This window comes from Lagopus muta, chromosome 3 (genome assembly GCF_023343835.1).
Source record: "Lagopus muta isolate bLagMut1 chromosome 3, bLagMut1 primary, whole genome shotgun sequence".
Lineage (NCBI taxonomy): Eukaryota > Metazoa > Chordata > Aves > Galliformes > Phasianidae > Lagopus > Lagopus muta.
In genome coordinates this window covers 45,972,108-45,995,383 of record NC_064435.1, presented here as the reverse complement: position 1 = coordinate 45,995,383, position 23,276 = coordinate 45,972,108, and the positions used below count along the sequence as shown (strand labels likewise).

The 23,276-nt window shown below is 40.7% G+C and overlaps 1 protein-coding gene across 2 annotated transcripts in view; it reads right to left on the bottom strand.

Annotated features, from left to right (window-relative positions):
• ANKRD29 (ankyrin repeat domain 29) overlaps positions 1 to 20,121 on the bottom strand; it is a 31,930-nt gene extending 11,809 nt beyond the window's left edge. Inside the window, exons 1-6 of one of the 2 annotated variants that reach the window (XM_048939801.1) lie at positions 20,035 to 20,121; positions 15,555 to 15,665; positions 13,096 to 13,194; positions 10,391 to 10,489; positions 4,260 to 4,307; positions 1,083 to 1,181 (exon numbers count right to left, since the gene is read on the bottom strand). In XM_048939801.1, the coding sequence (XP_048795758.1) occupies positions 1,083 to 1,181; positions 4,260 to 4,307; positions 10,391 to 10,489; positions 13,096 to 13,194; positions 15,555 to 15,665; positions 20,035 to 20,046 (468 nt within the window). In that variant the 5' untranslated portion in view covers positions 20,047 to 20,121. Of the gene's footprint in view, positions 1 to 1,082; positions 1,182 to 4,208; positions 4,308 to 10,390; positions 10,490 to 13,095; positions 13,195 to 15,554; positions 15,666 to 20,034 lie in introns of both variants that reach the window. The other variant, XM_048939800.1, reaches the window with a different exon arrangement.
• Between the last annotated feature and the right edge of the window lie 3,155 nt (positions 20,122 to 23,276).

The following is a 23,276-nucleotide window of genomic DNA, read 5'->3' as shown; positions in this document are numbered from 1 at the left end:
ACAAAACATAGCCAGGAGGAACATTCACATGGAGCTGAGCCTCTGCCTCAACTAAGATTTAAAAATGCATCACAAAGCATTGTGTTATAGAAATTGTATTGGAGAGCTGAAAAGTACTGTCAGAAAGAATTAGCTGAAGCATTATAATTACAATTTTTTTTTTCCAGTAGCTGGCATAGAGTGTGGTTTTTATGGTGACATAGACTAAACTGGTTGAGGTAAATCTAAGGCTCCCCAACTTTGTTTTAACCCACTCAAAAGGCATTAATGCATACAGTGATCTATCTTTCCATATTGATTTTTTAGACTACATTAACTAACAGCCAACAACACTACATAACCTTGACCTAGGGAGACAGCGTGGAAGCAGCCTAAGAGCAATGAGAAGATCAGTGCAGGGCGTGCAGGGCATAGCTGCCAGCCTCCCTCTCTGTTGGATAATGCTCCAGCCTGAGTTTCAAAGTGCACAATGAGAGTGCATAGTAAAACTACATGTGAAAGGCTTTGTCAAAGATTAGGTTTGATATTGATAGATATTTTCAAAACCAGGTATACTAAATATAATACTGTATTTCACAAGCTTTTCCAAGTGTTTCCAAAATTTTCAAAGAACAAGGACGTGTTAACATTCACAAGTAACTTGGTACAGCAGTGCAAGAGGTAGTGCAAGGCACTTACATCATCATCAAATACAAACTGAGAGTTTCATTTTGATTTAGCCTGGTCACATGGCCCAAGCATACCCAACCTGCACGTGGTTCAAAGTTGTCCAGAAGAATAGCCAGATGTCTGATCCCTGTTTGGTTTGAAGCACAATTATTGCACATATAAAACACAGCTTCTAGTTTCACTTTTTACAGAAACAATCTAGGTTGTGTGCAAGCAGAAATGACTGGGGTGCTTCTTTCAAATCCACACTACAAATCTGAACTAAAACACAGATACACTCACAGCCACATTCCACCTTCCAGTGAAAGCCCACCATGGGAACCCAATGCCCAGTAAAAATTCCAGTGTTAACTTTTAATAACTGTAAAGTTTAGTAATTAGACACCAATTCTGCCTTGAAGGGTGGAGCTTACCTGCCGAGGCTGGTTAACTTTTGCTCCTGAAGAAAGCAGCAATCGGATGACATCCAGATAGCCTCCTTGAGCTGCCAAGAAAATTGCAGAAGCTCCATCCTAAGAACAAATACCTCCAGCTTACACTGTGTTGCAATGACATAATTTTTTAATTAAAAAAAAACCAAGTATGTTCTCCCTTCTAATCCATTATGCACTGGAACATCATATATATAGCTAAGCTCAAGAAACAATGTCTAAAATCACAAGTCTTGTTCAACCAGGCTGGATGGGACTTTGAGCAACCTGGTCTAGAGGGAGACAACCCTGCCTACAGCAGGGGGGTTGGAGCTAGGTGATCTTAAAGGTCACTTCCAAACCAAAACATTCTGTGATTCTATGGTAACAAACTATAGTAATAATTTCTTTCAGCATGCATAAATACCAGCTGCCATTGTGTATCACACTTAGCATTAAATCCTGGGTCTGGAATACCAAACATCTTATCACCAAGGTATAACTTCATAACTAGAAATCCATTCATATTTAGCAAAATGTTTTTATTTAGGTTCACTTAATTTTCTGTACCTATACAGAAGTGCTCTGCCACACAGATGCACGTGGTGAAAACATGTCCAAGGACTTTGCAGAGCTGAAGACTTTAGCACTGAAGCCTGCCCTTTAGACTGAAGGATTGAGTACAGTTCTACATTGCTGTGACACGCCAGCAACTACCATGCTGCTGCTCTGGCACATCTTGCAGAAGAGACTGACTCTGTAGATAAGCATGTAAAAGTAACACATGCAAGACAGGGTATCTCCTAGCCTATCAGAAACCATCATTTCCCTATGGAAGGCTTGTGAAAGAATTAACTAATTTGGGATTTATGTTTCCTCACCATGTCTTTCACATGGAGATATCAGCATTAGAAAATGCACAACAGTTGGATTCACATAAGATTTTTTCCACAAGAAAAAAATTATGAAGTTTTATATATATATATATATATATAAATGAAAAATATTCAAACTACACTGAAATCCATCCAAAGGACTAGAAGGCAACACATTGCATTTTGAGCATTCTAGGACAAGTATTCCCAGAAAGTGGGATGTTCTGGTTTAAGTAGAGCCATGAGTGAACACCGCACCATGTCTCAAATGTACAGGTGTATATCTTATGGGCACCTCCTGTTTGTATTTTTCCAAAATACAGGGCATTTTGGCAGAAACCCTTTTTCAACTTTGTTGGTATATCACCAGGTTGGAATGAATGCTGTTATCTGCTTACGCATACTGTTGAGGTCCTCCTCCTATAAAACTCAGGCCTGAAGCATGAGCTGAATAGAGAGCCCAAGAATTGGAGGTAAAAATTTTGATCTTGATTTCATGACAACTGCCCTGGTAAAGAAGAGAGATATCTGCTGGTACTGCAGATGAATATTTGCCCCTGGGTCCTCGAGGAGGCTGTTTTCTTTGACTGCTTTGCAAATGCATGAAATAGGATGATGATATTGGGTGCTTTGCAGGCTTCCTCAAGAGGCACATATAGCAAGAACACATCCATTTAGAAAGTTTACAAGGTTGTGTAATATTAAATGAGATCTTAATTATAGCATCAACCAAGATAGAGAGCTTTGGTTTGCCTATCATTCAACCATTTTTCAAAATTAATTATTTGGTTTCTGTACTTGATTTGAATAGATGCTGCAACAAGCTGCTTAGAGGCCATTAAATATTTCTGCAAGTGATATTGTTTAGTTATTCTCTTGTCTTCTCCTCTACTCCTCACATGAGTCAACTTAAAATTAAAACATCTATCTCGATCATCTGGGGGAGGACTGCCCAAGAGCATGCTCAAAATCCTTCTCCTCTGGCTGCCTGCCATTAAAACTGCCAGCCAGATACTGCTGCACAAAAGCTGCTTGGCAATGTCCCAGAAAAGGAGCCAGGTTGACATTCATTTTTAAGAGATTGCGTTCTTATTTTTGAGGCAGCTGTTACTGACCGGTTTTGCTTAATGACTGAAAGTCATAGAAATACATCTCTAAATCTGAACGCAAAAATTTCTCATTCCTAGGAGAGGCAATAAGGAAGTCATTTTACTGCCCGTAAAGTATCTGCAGGTGTGATAGTACTGCTATTTTTAACCAGGTGGAAAGTCCTGGGATTACCAAGCACAGCATGACAGACTGCCTGTAGGTTAGAAAGGTTGTTGCTACTTGACAGCAGTGACAATGGAGCACCCGTCTTTATAAATATGGAGTGGAGGCCTCACAGAGCTGAGGACTCCTTGTGCAACCAGCACATGGCCCCTGGCATCTTGGTGACTTCTGTCATCACCAGCCCTCAGACTGACAGCATCCTGCAAATCCCATAGGAATGGCTGAAAAACTCTGTATATTCACAGTGAACAAATTGTTCTTTGTCAGCCTTGTCTTCTACCCTGGAGTAGGAGAGGGAGGCGGGAAGCAAAGAGAAAACCTGCCACTCCTTTCTGTTGAATGCTGAAAAGTTCAACTTATTTGAGTTTCTGTTGAAGTAAATTAATACTTCACTGGCTCAATCTAGCTTTCTGGAAAGCCAAGTAAACACTGTTAGTTCGGTCATTTTAACATTCTTTGCCAAAAGAACTGACAAAATAGAGACGCAAAGATACCAAATAACATCTTTTTAACTGATATTTAAGGAAAAAAACACAAAACAACTGATTTAAAGACAACGTAATTTCTGCACTTCTTGGCAGAAAACTGATGAACTGATTCTCAGATACCCCAGTGGGCTTATAGTTATTCACACTTCTGTCTGCAGCGTAAACCTGATGTGACAGAAAACGACATTTTGAGCTTTTGTTCAGTAGTAAGAGGCATCACAAATCTGATGCAGATTTGAACTCAGCCTTCATGCAGACAATGAACCACAAGGAAGCTAAATCATCTTTTCTGTTTTTGTAGCACTTTTCCCAAAATAACACAAAGCAGACAGTTAACAAAAAAAATCACAACTTAGAGCAGCAGAGAACTAAAAAACCACAGTGTTTGGCAAATGCTTCTCTTTGCTGGAGCTAGAGTGTCTGCTGCTGTCCAACCAACAGCACATTTGTTCCATCCACAGTATTATCAGTATTATCCGTGTCAAGTAACTCACATAAAGTTGATCGTGAATGTTGGCACCATGTTTCAACAGAGTTTCCACTACCTTTGCATGCCCGTACTGACAAGCAGCTAGAAGAGCAGTACCTCCATCCTGTGAACAAAATGAAGAAAGGGTACAGAAGGTTGAAAAAGAAGATGCTGGACTGAACTTCACCTTACAGCATAAGCAAATTTTAAGGCTTGCTTTTCAGAGTTTGGCGCACAATACACCCTTTACCTGCTCCAGAAGCTACCAATCATCTTCTCTTCTTTGACCAGAACTTCATGCCCTGTCATGTTCTGCCTTTCAGCTGCTGATTGTTGGCCTGAAGGAGAGCATGGAGGATGCATCTAAAAGTGTGCTAGCTAAATGTGGAGGCTCGTATCAAATCAAATCCATAATCATCAGTGATATCCCCAATACTTTTCTGTGGCAGTTACACTGAAGGTAGGCCTAGGTGTGCTCATTGAGTCTGGCTTGCACAGCTGATTCCACAGGAGACATCTGGGTTGGAAAATGCCTCATTGTTGCTGGCTGACAACTCCAAGACAGAGGAAACAGTGGAGACACAAATGCAGGGGTCGCCACGTCCTGGTGAATGCGCTCAAAAATTGCCATCATTTCTGACACTGGTATGGAGAGGTTCTTTATCTTCTGCCTGGGACAGCAACATGGATGATGACATCATTGATACCAAACATTTCCTCTTTCCTTCCTTAATTTTTCCCAGTCTCAAGCTGCTCTTCCACGAAGCATTTCAAACAAATGGCTTCCACAGCTGTTATTAATGTGGGCAAAATATTGTATTTTCCCTCAGCCTTGTTCTCTGAAACAGTTCCAAAGTCTTGTCTGAAACTTTCCACATGGACAGATAGCCAGCAAGAGAAATTACACCCAAATGGCTGAATGAATTTTTTATAATAGGATGTGCCAATCAAACTTATTAATCTATGGTGCTATTTCATGCCTATAACTCTTGTGAAAACTCAAGGTCTGACATGGCTGAAATAATCCACAGAGACTGCCTGTAACTACTCTTAAAGTCTCTTACCTTTCCCCCATGCAATATTAAAAAGCAAGCAAGGCATCGCTGTCAGCAAAGTCACAGATGTGAAACAATTTTGTGACAATTTAAGAATTGCATATTAATTCTGGGATATTTAAGTAAATATAAGCAGACAACCTGGTCAGTGAAGTTAAGTTGCTCTGTAGCTACAGTGAGTCTCTAGATTTCCTGTCATATTAATAGGAACTGCTGGAACAAAACATGAAAGCAACCACAATAGTTCCCGGATTGAAGCAATAACAACAACAAAAAACAACAGAAAAAATACACACAAAAAAACCCCTACCTCTACAAACTTGAAAACAATAGCAAAAGCTAGTAGCTTCATGAAACTTATTTCCTATCTACAACCAGCTGAAAGCCATTTTGCTTGAGTATTGAGTTGCCAGATCAAAGGACTTCAAATGGAAAAAAAAAATAACACGGATATTTTAAAGAACTTTCCCTGAAGGAAACTGTACCTCTCCATGTTGATAAGCTAAGAAAAACTGAGCTATCAAGAGTGGTCGTCCTCTGTAGAGATGTAGGGAAGGATGACTTACGAGAAGCTTAAAAATATTGAGGCTCCCCATTTGTAAAGAAATGGGTGCATTCAGACGCATATGGGAGTAGTTTGTTTATTGCCTTATGACCTGCTTATTGCTTTATGACTTGTTTTTCATTTTCCAAAACCCTTGTGTTCTCCATAAACTGTTATTTTAAGAAGATGGTTTGCTTATTGACATAATTTCTGGAGGCAACCAACTGACAGATCCCAAATAAAGAGCAGGCCTAACCACAGTCAGCACAGCAGAGCATAAGCAACGTGTCTGGAGCAGAACTGTGTGATCCCATGTTGGAGATGTCACAGCTTTCACACAGGTGGAAGTACCACTATGATAAACAGCAACAGGTCTCGCTCCAAGAAAGGAAACTGTGGACAGGAATCCTTTACACAGAAAGCACCTTATGGAAGACAGCATTCAGTTAAATCAAGGAATTCACAATGTTTGATAAAATGCTACAAAGTTCCACATTTTTTAATAGAAAAAAAAAAATCATCCTCCAACTTCTATTGAGCTTTCATCTTGCTTTCCCTTATACTTTCTTCCCCTTTGGCCAGCACAAGAGCCTTTTCTCCAGAAAATTCTGTCTGGAGAGCCCACTGTTTTATAGGCTACAGGGAAAGTAGATGGAAGGATGTAAAAAAAAGAAGTAAATGCCTGAGTTTTAAAATCCCTTGCAGCCATGTGATTCCCACTTTATTTTTTTTGGCCTCAGCTGAAACAAAACGCTGAAGCAACATCCTTGATACTGGCAAGCCTCTTGGAAACTCCGAGCAGGGCAGAAAGTGGAAGCAGCGACATGTGAGCAATCACAGAGGCACTTCTAGGGCAATAATTGATCTGTAGCAGGAGGCTAACAGGCAATAGCACTGAGAGAAAGCGCTCAGCCTTGTGCTCATTTGCTGCTCATACCCTGTTGTTTTGACACAGTGTAGCTTCCAATAATCCTTCACTGCAGACCATTCCAGCAAGCTGGGAACTCAGAGAGGAGGCAGTCCTCTCAGCTATCTCTGCCGTTCTCTTCTTGAAACAGTTTTATCTTATCCCTACCTTGTTCTCCCTACTGGCAGTGCATACATTAGCTGCCAGTCTCCCACATAAGCACTTGGACAGCATCCAATAAGAACATGCTATCTGGGATGTACCTCTCCATTTGCCTACCTCTTCCTTTACCTCTGTCATCATTGCTCGCAAGTACCTTAGAAGTACACAGTGTTTTACTTTCTCTGAAATGCACTACAAGGGAGGGAAATTGGTTTTCTGCCATTACTACCTACTGAAAAATAGTCTCCAACACACTGTGTGACCTGCAGCATCGCTCAGAAAATATGCCATCATGGAAACCACACACATGCTCATAACATGTCACAGACTAAGAAAAACACCAAATCTCTAATCCTTATTTCTAGGGATGTTTACTTTGCCTGTGCTGTGGTTCAACTCGGCAGGTGGCTGAGCACCACAAAGTTGTGTGCTCACTCCTCAATTCTCAGTGGGTTTGTGGAGAGACGAGTGCAACTCATCAGTTGAGATAAAACTATTTACTAAGATAAAGAAAAGGAAAAGAATAATACTCATGACAACATACACATATATATGAATGTATATAGAAAAGTGATGCACAAGCAATTGCTCACCCCTCCCATATCAATGCCTATCTAGCCCTCCATGCAGTGGAAGAGTGCAAGATGCACTCCCACTCCCTTCAAAACTCCTTCTGCTTGATGTCGTATGGTATGGAGTATCCTTTTGGCCAGTTTAAGCCTGTTGTCCTAGCTCTGTTCCCTCCCAGCAGCTCGGGCCCTTTGCTGAGAACTTGGCTCTGTACTGAGACTTGGCTCTGTACACTGCTTAGCAGAAACTGCAAACATTGGTGTGTTATCAACATTGTTTCTTTTCTAGAACCAAAACATGGCATCATAGCAGACACTCTGAAGAAAAATTTACACCAGCTGATACTAGACAGACTGTCACAGTGAATATCAACTCAAATGATACAAAGCGTAACAAGAATTCTTGTATTAAGTTTGTTCTCCTGAACTCTCGCATATAAGTAACAAATGTAATTAAAATTTATAGAGAATTGCATTGCAAAGAAGACAGTGGGGTTTGCATTGCCTTGTTTTAAAGTGTCTATTTCCTAAGTTACCTTTAATCTCTGATCGTATTTTAATTCCACATCTTCATTTATAATAGAAAGTCTTTTGTAAATCGATGAGTTTTGCAATGCCCTTTGAAAAGGGATCCAGGCAGGATCCTCATCTTTTCCAGCGCTGCTCCCAGCTGAGTGCTTCAATCAGAAAATGCCTTATCTCTGACTTAGAAAGGCATATTTTGTTAGCTTTTTCATCTCTGGAATTTGGAGGGTGGGATAGAGAAGCCTGTTATCTTAGTAACCAATTAACAGAAAAAAAAATTGATGTAATAATTTCAAGCTATGGAATTCACACTATTAAATCAGAAGATTGGACACCAACACCAAAACAATCCAAAAAAACCAATGGGAAATGCAAGCTGTCAATGCAGTATGTTATCAATGGTGCCCCAAATAGAACTGCATTTGTCCAATAGTGGAAGGAATCAGGAGGGACTGAATGCAGAAGGATTTTCCCATCATTTGAATCTTTGCACCTTTTTATCTGTCTCAGTGACTCACAAATTTGTTTTGCATTCCTCAAAGCAGATCACATTATTGTCATGAAGGATCAGATGATTGCAAGCCTGCTGTTCATCTTGTGGGCCAAGTCTCGACTTGTTTACAAACACCTAGTTCACAACAAGCCTGTGCAAAGGCTTGTTGAAGATGTGACTGTCCCTATACACATAATAAGGTACTGAGTCTCTGCTTTCCATCCTTTCCTGCATTTGCTGCATTCCCTCCCTCAGTAAAAGCACTGCCCACCTTTATGCTTTGCCCCAAAGAGTAGTCCAGGCTTTTTGTGGCTGGGACACATTTTCTCCTTCAGTAGGGTTTTTGTGGCCTGACTACAGGTCAGATGATTCAAAGAACAGTGTAAATTAATTCACCCAATTGTATACAGCTGAATGTGAGAAAAGAATATTTTTCTGAATCTTGCTAACTTTACATATGCTTCATCCTGACTCTTGCTACCCTCACTGTGATGCTTCACCCCACAATAAGACTAAGGAGCAAAACGTATTTTAACATGCAGCTTTCTCCAACAAATGAGGCTACCCAACCCTTTGAAATCCATTGCAACCTCCTATGGTGCTAAGTTCTAATACTGTACTCCACATTGTGTTAAATCACAATTTCATTCATGTTTTTAATTTTACTGATTGATGCTTCTGCTGTGGTCATGATGTTCCTTATCATAGGCTGCCAAAACACAGCGTAAAACTCACTGGCAAATAAACTTCTAGCTTTGCTTTTGAGTTAGAGAAGCAAAGAAATATTGCCTATATCACTCTGCAGTCACTGTCCCAAGTTCTGTCTAGACAATAAGGTGACAAAAAAAAAAATATAAATAAATTCCAATCTAGCATAATTCTCTGCAGTACCAGAAACAATGCTCACTCTACTGTATAGACATGCATGAGCTACATGACCACAAAAACCTTTATGTTTTTGATCAGTATTATCTGCTACAATTCCTAGAGCTTGAAGAGCTTCCAGTGATGTTCCATCAGTTCTCCTTGTATTTATAGCCTATGTTTTAAGGGATTCTGAAAAGTAGGTATGGGTTGAGATAGCTACAATGACAAGATCTTGAAAAAATGGTTGTTGTTGAGTAAAGAGCTATTTTTCTTCAAATACATGTCACTACAGATGCCAAGTTAAGTGACTGGTAGTGTCCTCCCCAGATTATGGAAATGAAGAATTTCAGCTACATCAGCCCCAGTGCTCTGAAATGTAGCCACCACATCAAGGGCAAGAATGCTTCATGAAAATCTGGTGCTTTTGACTCTGCTTGCTGAAAGCAGAATGTCAGTACTGCCTTGAGCAAAGAAACTGAGTTGATGTACTGTGGCCAGCATACCTGCTCTTAATGCCATTTATTCTGTGAGAGATGATGAACCAGACCCAAGCTCTTTCAGTTACTTTAAATTTTGAAAAAGGGCCAGCCTGAACAACAACAACAACAACAAATAGACATTATAAGGTGTATTTCATCTTCCTGCCACAGATGGCTAAATGGTAATTTAGGGAGAACTGAAACCATTATATTCTTATGTCTGCTATGGTGGTATGCAAAGACTTGCCAAATTTCTGTATGCACAAGTGGAGTAAATATACACCTAAAATAGGATGCTACCTGACATGTACAAAGAGATCCCTTCTTCTCGTGTTGTAGAATGTCTTCAGAGGAAAGATTGATCTCACCATCAGTGGACTGATCTCTGACCAAATTATGCCATTAAGTCCAAGTAGCATAAGTAAATATTTTCACAAGTTAGTATTTTCAAAATATATTGTACTACTCACACTATTCAGAAAATGTTCAAGAGAGGAAATCTTTTTTATCATCTTGCTACTGCTAGAATACATTTCAAACAAAGAAGAAACAACACCCTTGACAGTTAGAATGAATCAGCACACAAAACCAGACTCTTCATCTCACCTTATTCTTAAATTCAGTGGAGGCTCCAAATTCAAAGAGAAACTTCACCACATCATTGTGGCCTTGCTGTGCAGCAAAGAACAGAGCAGTTGCACCTGACTGTACGGATTAATAAAAAAAAAAAAAAGGATTAATAAAAACCACAAACACATAACATGCTTGACCAAAGTACACATTTCAGATTAAAACTTATTAAGCATAATCAATGGAACATCATCTGAAAAGATACGATGATTTTGAGGGCTCCCGAGGACACAAAGTATCTTAGGTAAGGGGTCAGTTTTCTTCTCATTGCACTGAGATAACTGGTTAGCATCACATACTGAATCATAGAATCATAGAATGTCCTGGGTTGAAAAGGATCACAATGATCATCAACTCCCTGCTATGTGCAGGATCACCAACCAGCAGACCAGGCTGCCCAGAGCCACATCCAGCCTGGCCTTGAATGCCTCCAGGGATGGGGCATCCACAGCCTCCTTGGGCAACCTGTTCCAGTGCATCACCACCTTGTGTGAAAAACTTCCTCCTAATACCTAACCTAAACCTCCCCTGTCTCAGTTTAAAACCATTCTCCCTTGTCCTACCACTATCCACCCTCGTAAACAGTCATTCCTTGTTTATATGCTACCTTCAAATATTGGCATGCTACAATGAGGTCTCCTTGAAGCCTTTTCTTCTCCAAGCCAAACAATCTTGTTTATGCTTGGAGAATCACAATAAAGTTATGCTTTTGTGCAGAGTTTCTCTTATACATTTCTCAGGATTCATCTACCTCTCTTCAGTCTTTAGACAAGGAAAGAAAGCCCAGAGGTAGAAAACAGCAGTGTCACACAGGAGACGAACAGCCATTTGAAACCAAGCCCTCTACCACCTGTCGCTACAGTCTGAGATAAACAGGAACACGGGATGAACTTAAATCTAGGTGTGGAAAGACCACAGGGGTTATTCAGCATATCAGAGCTCCACTTTGCTTCACTATGCACTAGCAAAACATTATTTCTCTTGGCATAAGTCATCCTTTTCTTTTGGATGAATATCTTCCCATCCAGCTAAGCAGCCTTCAAGCAGCCTTCAAGCCAGCCCTGTTGCTCCTACTTTCCCTTAGCCTTGATAGAGAAATGAAAGTGAAAACTTTATACTTGTTGTATATTATACTGTCATTGACATTTTCCTGAATAAATCAGGAAAAAAAAATGACTTTGGAAGATTTTAAAGGCTGGACAGAAGGGAAAAGTTGTAAAGAGGAACGAGAAACATGCTTTCAAAATTTTGAGCTTTCTCATCACATGCTAAAAGTGCAGGAAAATGGAACTAAAGATGAAATTCTCCAGTGCCAAAGACTTCTGTGATAATAGCACATGACCCATAACGACCAGTTTAGAGCCCCCTCTCACATGCTTATCTATAGGGCTCCCCTTTCCATGAGGTTCATAACAATTTGGGGGTACAAGAGCACTGGTTTGAGTATGTAGATTTACTTTCAGATTAGTGCCCTTGGTCTTCAGGGCTTAAATTTAATCTATTTTCTTTCCTCTCAGCAACAGAATGATTCTGGAGGATTACAGTGTTTCTATTTTTATTGGCTTGCTGATTCAATATGTCCAGAGTGATACTCAACAGGAAGTCCATAAAACTGTCCACAACTTTTACTTTTGTTGCTGCTTTTCAAGCAGCGTTTATCTAAGGGAAAGTACATGTTTAAATACATGTTTTGTTAGGACAGGATACACTGAAAGATACTAGCAATCATAGTTAAAGCAAGCTTAGGCCAGTTAGTACAAAGACATTAAACATGGCATCATCAAGTTTAGCATTCACTGACTCAGCGACTTGAAGTCATCATCTCAAGATTAATGATCATGTTTCAGGTAACAAAGGAATATGAGAAACATTTGCTTGGGTTGTTAAAGTGATGAAAATACTGCTGTCTTGCTCTTCCTGCCATCTTCCTGTGTCACTGCATGTCCTCATCAAACTGCAATTCTTTTGGGACAAGTACAGCTCTCTTTGTTCCAGCGCACTGTGCTCTCTGTGTAGTCATCATGCAAGCCAGAATGGTTGTAGGTACCCCTTAGTATTACTTGAGCAGAATACAAGAGAAAGACACTTTCACAAAACTAAGTGCTGATATTTTCCCTTCTGCAAACAAGCACACCGTGGTGTGAGAGATGTCTTGAATGCAAAGCAGACAGGCAGGATAGGGTATAGGTGATTAAGTGATGTAATATTTAGAGTTGGCTCAGAATGAGAGGCAGGAACTCCTGGGTATAACAAGTCAAAACAATGCCTGGGCTAGCAAGGGCACTCCATGTTAATGACCAAATTCTGCAAATCATAAGGTAAAGGACTTCTCCTTATCAAATTACATTGATGCTGTCTGAGGTGCTGTAAATTACTGTGACAATGAGTAACATGATAAATGCATAAGTGATGTAACCTGAGGGTTACACCTGAGATATTACTGTTCCACACCAACCTCACATGCTGCAAATGTTTAATGAATTATTTATAAATATGGCATCTCATTTTCTATTACAAGTTCCAGACATCAGATTCCTTGATGTCCTTAGGAGAACAGACCCTGTTCATACTCTGCACAGCAATTGCAGTTGGCAAAAAGCAGCAGACAACATATTTTTATTACTTGCAGTAAATCAGTAGTCACTTAATCAATCCCTGTTTCAACGTAGAACTTCTCCTACCTCCCTCTGCAGGTTGATATCTGCTCCTTGCAACACCAATTCTCGTACACAGTCTATGTGACCATAGTAAGATGCAACCATCAGAGCTGTTGTGCCAAGCTGGGAATAAAGAAAAATAGATCAGTATTTTCAGTAGACACCTCCAACAATAAATCAAGCTTTCTGAAAGAGCTGAATCAATAAAACAAGCTTTCTGAGCAGCTGAAGGAAGCTTATGGTCAGTGCTCAGAGAACCTGTTCACTCTTTTCCAGAAAGGGGGAGCAGTCTTTCACTGAACAGATTCTCAGACAGTTTAAAACTTTCTATCAAGAACACTTGGAAAATGAGTAATTAGCAAGTGTTAAAGCAAATAAATTACAGACTTGCCTGCAGTGCAAGGCCTGACCATTCAGTGAGCATTTATCCAATGACTTTACATTACTGTCCTGAAACAAGTGTAATAAAAATATCAGTAATATTTTTGGCTTATACATTGCTTTTATCTGAAAATCTCAAAGATCTTTATATCCTTTCCAGAAGAATAACCTTAGATACAGGATGCAAATGACTTATATGAGTTATTTAATTGTGAGTCATAGTCAGCATTATGACCCAAGTGTCTTGAATACTAATACCCTATCCAAATGACTACAGCAAATTCTTTCTCTCTGCATGACTCTTCACATTGCATCAGAGAACTTTCCAGACCAGAACAACACATCCATGTTTCTTCAATACCCCAGTAAGTCCACTGCTGCATTGAATGAAATAAGACTTATGTTACATGTATATGGTGTACAGGCAACATGCAAAGACCACACATGAAAGTATAAAATGTATCAGTCTAAAATCTTCATATGTACCAATTCATTCTAAAGAAAAAAATGTGTGATGTTGCAAAAAAGCAACATACAGCCTTAACCATATTAAAATATTTTAGCAGTATTTTAGTCTAGAAAATGTGTATGTCTGACAGGATGACAGGATATTTTGCATCACATTGTAAAAATTCTTAATCAAAGTTTGTCTTATGTTGAGAAAAACTGAGCAGTAGCAGAACTTCTTTCTTTACGTCTATTTCTATCCTGCTTACTTCATGCATCCTTTCCTCCCTTGTCAGAATGACAAGCATCATCTTCAGAAGTATTGCATGACAAGTCATTGTCTACAGGGTAAAAATGAAATACAGATAAATAAAAAATAGCTTAAAGCCAATGAGCTTAGAAAATCCTTGCACTTTGAATGCATTCAAAGTAAGAGAGGATGTGGCAGGTTCATGTTACTGGCTAGAAATTCACATTAAGGCTAGATTTACAGGCATGACTGCCTGTAAGTTAGTCTCATCACCAATCAAAGAAAAACCGGGCACTTCTCAATCTTTATTTTCCCTGGCTTTCTGCAGTAGCTTGCCATAATCAAGTAACTGTCCATATGCTAAAGATATGCACATTATCTCTACTCTCAACCCATTTTAAATCTCAAAACTAGTTTCAACTCCTCCAATTACAGTAAGGAAAACCCCTCTAAATCTGTCAGTCATAGAATCATAGAATCACAGAATGGCCTGGGTTAAAAGGACCACAGTGATCATCCAGTTTCAACCCCCTGCTATGTGCAGGGTCACCAACCAGCAGACCAGGCTGCCCAGAGCCACATCCAGCCTGGCCTTGAATGCCTCCAGGGATGGGGCATCCACAGCCTCCTTGGGCAACCTGTTCCAGTGCGTCACCACCCTCTGTGTGAAAAACTTCCTCCTAATACCTAGCCTAAACCTCTCCTGTCTTTGTTTAAAACCATTCCCCCATGTCCTATCATCATCAACCCACATAAAAAGTCGTAAAGATGTAAACAAGTCACGTATCTGTGCTTCTCTATACTGGGAAATCCTGCTGTCTCTTCATTCTGGGGTCAGTGTAGGGGATACTGGGGTAGGAGGAAGAAGAAGTTACGAGGCAAACAGTTCTTCTGTCACCATCACAGGTTGTGTCTAGATCACCACATGAGGTGGGAATAGCTGCACATCAAGAATGACTTCTATGTTGCTTAAATGGAAACTGCGGTCCAGGGTTATTTTTTAAAAAGCTAATTACGAGGAGCTCTTTTAGCTGACAGAATCATTGCTGCTAGGGCTTGGTTGAGTTGGCTCTTCAGAGTGATCTATTACCACAATGATATTTCCTTGCAAAGAGAAGCCTGAGGTGCTAGAATCTGTGTTTTTAATGTCAGTGCCACAAATAACTATGTAAGACACATTTTTGAGTGCTGGCAAATTCCTAACCCTTTGCTACTGATGTAAATCATCATGCTATTTTATCTTGAGTTTCAAACTTGCTTTCTGACAAGAAAAGGTTTTAAATCATGTCCAAGTGTCAAAAGACTCTCAGTGTCTGAAGTCAGATCCCTGCCACACCCCTGTGCAGCAGGCTACAGAAAGCAAAGTAAGATCAGCGCTGTGGTTATATGTGCACTGTGTGCATACACTGTCTTTGCAGTCTACATCTACTCGCCCACTGTTCAGCAGCAGCTGGAGAAGAGCCAGGTTTCCTTTTCTTGCAGCCCAAAATGCAGCATTGGCGAGCGGCGTTTCTTTCTGTTGAAAATAAAAAGCAGAAACAAGAAAGATTTTGTAAGATGCATTGGACAAACACAAATATGTGTTGATGGTGTGCTGATCTTTTACAGCTAGAGCATAGGAGGAAGCTAACTTGATTTTGTTGTGCAGCTAAAGAGATTAGTCTCTCTGTGCTGCCTCATGCTGTTTCATGTCTTCTCTGTGTCCATAGCAGCATGACTTCTAGCCTGCTCTGCACTTAGAGCTGATGATGCTAGTCCAGATCCCCAGGGAAACATCACAGAAAACAATGAACTGGACGGTCTCCTTCTGAGGCGGGGCTGACCACAGTTACAGAGGGTGAATCATGTCCTGCTGCAGGACATCTTCCTGCAATTCAGCCTTCTGCCACCTCTTTCCTTTCTGCATATAAAGTCCCAGTATACAAAAAGTATTGTTCATGTATCTTCAATACTATTAGGTTTGTCTCTTCCCACAGTTAACACCCTGTAGCTGTGGGCTTAAGATATACCTGCTGGATGATGCTAGAAAATGAAGGCTAGATTCTTGCTGTCTACAGACTTACAAATTCATTTACTATACATGCAAGACAAAAATATAAGGTAAAATTGGAAAACTGTGAAATCTTGATATCATGGACCAGTGTTAGACACACTGGTAGCTTTCTCAGTTCTACAAACAATGCCACAAACCAGCTTCTCCTTTGTATGAGTAAATTATTACCTCCCCAGCGTAGAAGGACAGCAAAAAAAGGACACAGATTTTGCTTCCAACTTCCTAGTCTTATCCACCTGGGCAGCTGCCAAAACATCAGCCCGATGGATAAGCGATGTAGTGGCTGTAGTGCTCAGATGAACTAAAGCTGAGGTGGCAGTGGTACGTACATCCCAGGGCAGGCTCATGCCTCTTGTTTTTATGATGGCATAAAGGCCCAATATCACTAACAGTCTGGGAAAGTGTCATTTTACTGATAGTAATCTCAGGCAAAAGAGTGTCAATGTAAGTAAGTATCTTACTCTCCAGTGAATCCTGTCCCCAAGATAACCCAAAGAGAGCAGAGTGGAGATAAAAGTCAATCATTCTGCTACAAAATATTTGACACATGTTTTCCCATATCTTAATGTTGATGCACAAGAATAATGAGGTAGACAACCAGAAATGAATAATTTTTCTGGTTGTTACCAGCAGACACAAGATCAGTTATTTGTGAACCTATTATAGATCAGTCACGCCGAGCATTTCTAGTTGGTTGCCTTTTTAACACTCAGAGGCATTACCAGATTGTTGAACAGGCTGCTGTGTGAGACAAGAGCTCCTAAATTTCATCCATTCAATAAATTTTAAGATCATTAAGATTAAGAATTTCAAGATTTTAAGATCATTAGCAGTATTTATTGTACCCATACCCATAAGAGAAGGAGACTGAAAATTACAGAAGGAACAATGGGCTAAATTCTTATCTTCCTTTTACAGCTCATAAACTGCTTTTCCTCTTGTGAACTGCTAATAGTGTCGATTAAAAGAGAGCTTGCATTCTATACCCTCCTTGCTGGCAACTGGTCAGGAAGTAGTTTGTCCACCTTTCCCCTTACAACCACTAAAATTTTATGTAAAAACAGACAGGTGACCTAAGCACACAGTGCTCTATGTTATCCTTTTGCTCTAGTTTATTAGGCAGATATTTATTTATAAACATCACAGTCAAAAATATAGTTTTTATTCTTTTATTTCGCGGAAAACTATTGCAAAAGAACGAGCTTTTTATCTTACAGAATGGGAAATCAAATTTTATTGCCTAACTCCATCCCTTAAAGTTTTGGAAAATTGCAGGGTATGATAATATATCCATAGAAAGATTTATTTTATTCAACTTGGTTGTCCGTGAAAGGGCACAACAGCAATGTGATTTTGTTTTATTATACAATACTTCTATACATCAGGCATGACTATTCAGAAGCTCTTCACCTGTTTTCATTAGCTTACATGAAGAGAGAAGAGAGCCAAGTTGCTAGAATCAACCCAGTCTGAAACCAGACATCCAGAGTTTTCAACCTGACAAATCATGAACCCCCACCTCTTTATTACTTCTGATACCCCTAGAATAGTCCTCCAGCAAACGCATCCTCATACTTTGTATCAGATAAAAGGTAGGGAAGAACTCTCAAAAGCATCAAGGATACAAAAACAGGTTTTTCCCAGTAGTGCTTCTGACCCAATTTGGAATGACTGCTATCAATACTTCCCCTCGTGCCCCCACAGTGCTGGGGATTCCTTATTCAAAAGCTGTATATACAGAACACTCAGATAATCTATCAGCTATGCCGTGTTTAGATAGAAAAAGCAAATTAATCGGAGCTATTCTATCTATTCTATACACTGAAATGAAAAGAATTTGCAAAATCATTTGAGCAACTTGGGAACTTTAAAGAGATGACCACGAGAAGTGCTATGCAGTGATTTTTCTTCTGCCTTCAAACCAAAGATTTACAACTGTGTGCTCTTTACTTTCAGTTACTGGCAGCAATGTTGACATCACTAGAAGACACAATATGAAGTATTACCATGGGATTAATAATTTGATTAGCTGAATAGCTTGTAAACAATGAGCTGGTTTTATACCAGGGGAAATGATATGATATAGACTGTTGTCCAGTTAAGAATTCAGTCTTGTCATATCAGATACTTAAGGAGAAGTAATGTTGAATTTCAAGAGATTAACTGTTTAAAATGTTGGTAAAAGTCCCTGCCCTACCATTGCCTTGCTGTTTGCAAAGAAGCAGCAGCTCATAGTAGGGTAGGTAACAGCTATGGAAGAAGAGTGTAGTTCTTAAGCAATGAGTTTAGAGATGAAAGAAAAGAAAGAGAAAAAGGAGAGGAGAAAGAGAACACTACTCAAGGACTGGTTCGTCCTACTGTCAAAATACAAGAAAATACCATTTTCCCATTCAGTTTCCAAACCGGTCCAGATAGAAAGGAAGAGCTGAGAAAAAAGTTTTAAAGAAAAATAACTGGAAATCAGAATCAATTATGACATAATGGGAAATGCTAGTGGAACGTAAGAGAAAAGACAGAGGTCTTTATTAGATACTAATGCATCCTATACAAAGGGTCATGAGTAAAGAGAAAAGTAGTTGAAGGTACAGACATTAAGCTCAGGCAGGCAAAAGCACAGAGAACGTGGTCTAGAAGAGAGGATGTTGGTGTATATAGGCAATGAGAAAGGAATTTTGACTTGTGAGTAAGAAGGATAAGACAGAAAGCATGAATAGACAGCCGCAATAGGAGATGTGTCAGAGTCCTAGGTAAGCATACAGACTTCTGAGAAGAAGAAAATACATCAAGTAAAAAGACAGAAAAGAGGGAGAAAGGAGGAGACTGCAGCTCTCCAGATGGAAAGGGAACAGGCAGTAAGCCACCTTCAGCAGGAGGAGACAGAAAGTGGGCAACAGGGCATAGAAAGGAGCAGGTAGGGATGGACAGAGCATACAAAGGTGGGTTCTGATGTAAAATGAAGGTGGGAACGACTCACGGAGACAGAGCAGAGGGACAAAAGAGGCTAAAGAAGTATGGGGCCAACGAAGGACCAAAATTGGGGCAAACACTGAGATTTCAGCACTCTATGCAATGCAGATGCCATGCTCCCCCATATGTGGGCTTGAGCTGCAGGTGGGACCCACCTGTGGCATCGAGCAGCTCCAGCATAGGAATGATACAGTGACAGATGGGAGGAGGCTTAGTGAGGAGGAAAGCAATGCAGCACAACCAACACGGCCAAGGGCTGGCACGGGGCTGCTGATCAATAAGAGAAGAGCGAACACAGCATCCAGACAGTGCAGAATTGAGAAGATGTACATTTAGCATAAATGTTCTCTGTTACCAGCAGTTATTACTGCTCGCTGAGCTCTTTGCCAATTGATTTTACTGATCCTGTCCTCGGATTTAAAAACTTATTTTGGGCAACCTTTCGATATACGGCTGCTTTTGCATGGCTTTGGAGGAAGCACGCAAAGCGACGGGAATCGCAGCGAATCATCAGTGGCCACCGCAGCCTGGGACGCAGAGCCACGGCCGAATGCCGCTCCCAACTATTACACAACCGATCTGAAAAGTCAGAGGGAAGCTCCAACCGCACCAAACCTGCGGCACAGACCCTAAGCGAGAGGTTTATGTAACGCTAAACACGCATCCTTCCCGGGATGGCAGCTGCGGAAAGAGCCGGTTCCATCAGCAGCTACCGCAGGGCTGTTGGGGCACCCTACAGCCCGGGCAGGGCTCACAGACGCCGCCGTTTTGCTAAAATAAATAAAATCAAGCCCACAAATCTAAAGATACGAGAGGGCAAACAACGTGAAACACATCCACCCCTCCGTCCCCGCGCCCGGCTCACCTTGAAGGACATCCTGCGCACCGCCGGCCCCGCCCCGCACTGATCAGCGCCTCAGCTCCGCGGCCCGGGGCGGGGCGCGGCCCGGCGCCTCCCTCCTGACGGGAGCTGCTCGCATCGGTCCCGATCGCAGCTATTAAATCGAGGGGTGCAGATCCCCCTCATCCCCTGCCCACCCCCGCAGCAGGGACAGCATCACCCGGCAGCTGGCTCAGAGCTGGAGACCGGGCCTGCACCTCGGAACCAGCAGTGAAACGGCCTCAGCCTGCAGCACAGCATCCCACCGCCAAGTTGCTGCTGTCCCAAGGGCACATCCTGTACGTTCCTGTCTTTGCCCTTCACATCCAGGGGAAAAACAAACAAACAAACAAACAATAACCAAAAGCCAGCACTGTACGCTCAGCACCCTGCACATGATGGGGAGCATCCCATCATCCTGCACGCACCTCCACCACTACCACTTGTATGGATGACGCTGCCCTTAGGAAGCCAGTGAATTCTTATTGGCTTAATTTTAATTCTGTGCCAGCACATGTCCTATTCTGCCTGGCTGTAGGTTTCACTCCAAGCCTGCATGATATAAAGTAGGCAAAGCGAGGCTTGCTGTGGTGGGGGATTCCTGAATGTCTTTGCTTTTGTTGATTTAAACTGAGCCCAGGGGGATTTTCTTCTGTAGATGTGCACACATAAATCTCATTCACAAATTATGTGTGTGCACTGAGAGAAAATGTTTGCTGGAAGATCCAACTCATTTATTCCACAAATCTGCAAGCAGAGGATTTGCTGCAGATCTTTTTACCGAGGCAAAATTCATCTGCGTATACAGTAAAATGAACTACAGAAAAGCAGATGAAAGCTGCTAATAGCGTGAGCTCACCTTAGACTGTATGGCCTGGGGTGAACCTAATACTAACCTCCTTTGCCCAGGTGGTGGACTCACCCTCCTTGGAGGTGTTCCAGAACCCTGTGGATGTGGCACTGAGGGACTTGGTCAGTGGGCATGGTGGGGATGTGCTGATGGTTTGGACTACATGATCCTAGTGTTCTTTCCAACCTTAATGACTCTATAGCTCTGATTACTGAGTAGATCATACAAACGAAGTTGATCATTCTGATTGTTCCTGAAACTTAACAATATTGAATGTGCTCAGCAGATTGCACAGTTAAGAGTCATCCTTGCTCTGATCCAGTTGCACAGCTGTGCTTGCCCATTGATAGAGGAAAATATTAGTAATCTGCACACACTCCCTGCCTCACCCCTGGAAAATCCCCATACTTATCCAGCCTATTGTAACACGCCAACCATTTAGCATTCTTCAGCCAGTATTCTGACAAGGAAAAACAAAAAATTCTTTGGATGAATGACAAAATAGAAGACTAATGCAATACAAGCCTTGCCCACTCCCCCCCCCCCCCCCCCCTCACCCTTTGTACTTATTTTAAACATCAAGGAACAAATTGTGAAGTGCCTTTATTAACTGCCCACAAAATCTGAAACTACACCTATTTTCAGTTGTGTATGGTCTGTGATTAAAGCAGATGCAATTACTGTATAAGAAGAAAAGATAAGTCTATGTAGAAAAATAAATCTATATTAATAATTACACAGTTAAAACAGTTACACACATCCTCATTTCTACTCCTTTCTCTGATATTATCCTCACCTTTTCCCTGCTCTGCCAGGTTCTAAAGTTGGAGGTATCACTCTAGTAGTGGCTTGGGATGTTCTGGTGAGTCGCCAACTATCCTTCACTATGGGGAATATGATGTGCATGTTGGTGTCTGCTTACTCCTTCTAGGATCTGCACAGGGTCATCTGATATGTTTGCTTACATGCTTTTACATGTTGCTCTTTTTTCACTCGTCTATGTCACAGAATCACACAGAATCACAGAATTGCAAGGTCTGGAAGGGATTGCAAGGGATCACTGAGTTCAACCCCCTGCTAAAGCCGATAGCCTACAGTATATCACACAGGTAAGTGTTCAGATGGATCTTGAATATCTCCATAGAAGGAGACTCCACAGCATCTCTGGGCAGCCTGTTCCAGTGCTCCATCACTCTTACCATAAACAAGTTCTTCCACATGCTTGTATGGAACTTCCTATGCTCAAGTTCTAGGCCATTGCTCTTCATCCTATTGCTACACACCACCAAGAAGAGCCTGGTCTCACTGATTTGCCTCCCACCTCCCTTTAGACATTTATAATCATTTATCAGATCTCCTCTCAGTCTTCTTTTCCCTGGGCTAAACAGACCTGAGTTACTCAATCTTTTCTCACATGGGAGATACTCCAGGACCTTTATCATCTTTGTGGCCCTCCATTGGTCTCCTTCTAGAGATCCTTGTCTTTTTAAAATAACTACCAAAGTCTAGGAGCAAAAATATGCTATTAATTTCAAGTGAAATTGTTGTTCTTGCTCATAGTCTATGGACAAAATTTTCAGTAACATAACTTCAGGAAGATCTGATACTTGAGATACTACCATTAGAAAATCCTACCATGTGATGACAACTTGTAGAAACAATTGATAGGACTGCATCAAGTTAATTAATGTTGATACTCTTTTTCAGTATATTTGCACTTTCTTTAATGAGACTGATTGGAGGTTTTGGGAATGACTTGTGTGGGAATTCCTTAAGGAACATTATCTGGATTTGTTGAAATCTTTGTTGTACAAAAACCTAATTTAATTTCATAATGAAATACTGAAAAAAAATCAGAAAAAGTTAACCCAAATCGATTCGGAGACTGTTCATCTTGCATTTACCAGTAACAAAATAGTCTTTAACTTTAACTTTAACTTTACCAGTAACAAAATAGTCTTTAACTTGTACATAGCACTTTTTATGCAAAGATCTTAAATTATTTTAAAACAGTCATACAAGTTGGGAGGCTTAATAAGAGAAACAGTTTTTTTCCCTAGATCACGTCAAAAGCTTGTAGGAAGATCCAAATTAGATTATGCGTTTGGCTGAAACAGTGTATATTCCATGTAAAGTTTTGAAAGTTTACTTCTTGTTCAGTCCCAAAGTTGAACTCCAGCTGCACAGCATCCGCATGTCATCTCCACTGACAGTAGAATAAGCTTTTTTACTAGAGTCCTTTCCTGTGTTAGAGATACAGATACCATGCTGCGTATCATTAAGAAACCTGTGTACTGTAAAGAAACCAGAAATTCACATCACAGCTCTTTAGCTATGATCCAGTATGAATTATACCTACATAATAAAGCAGGACAAG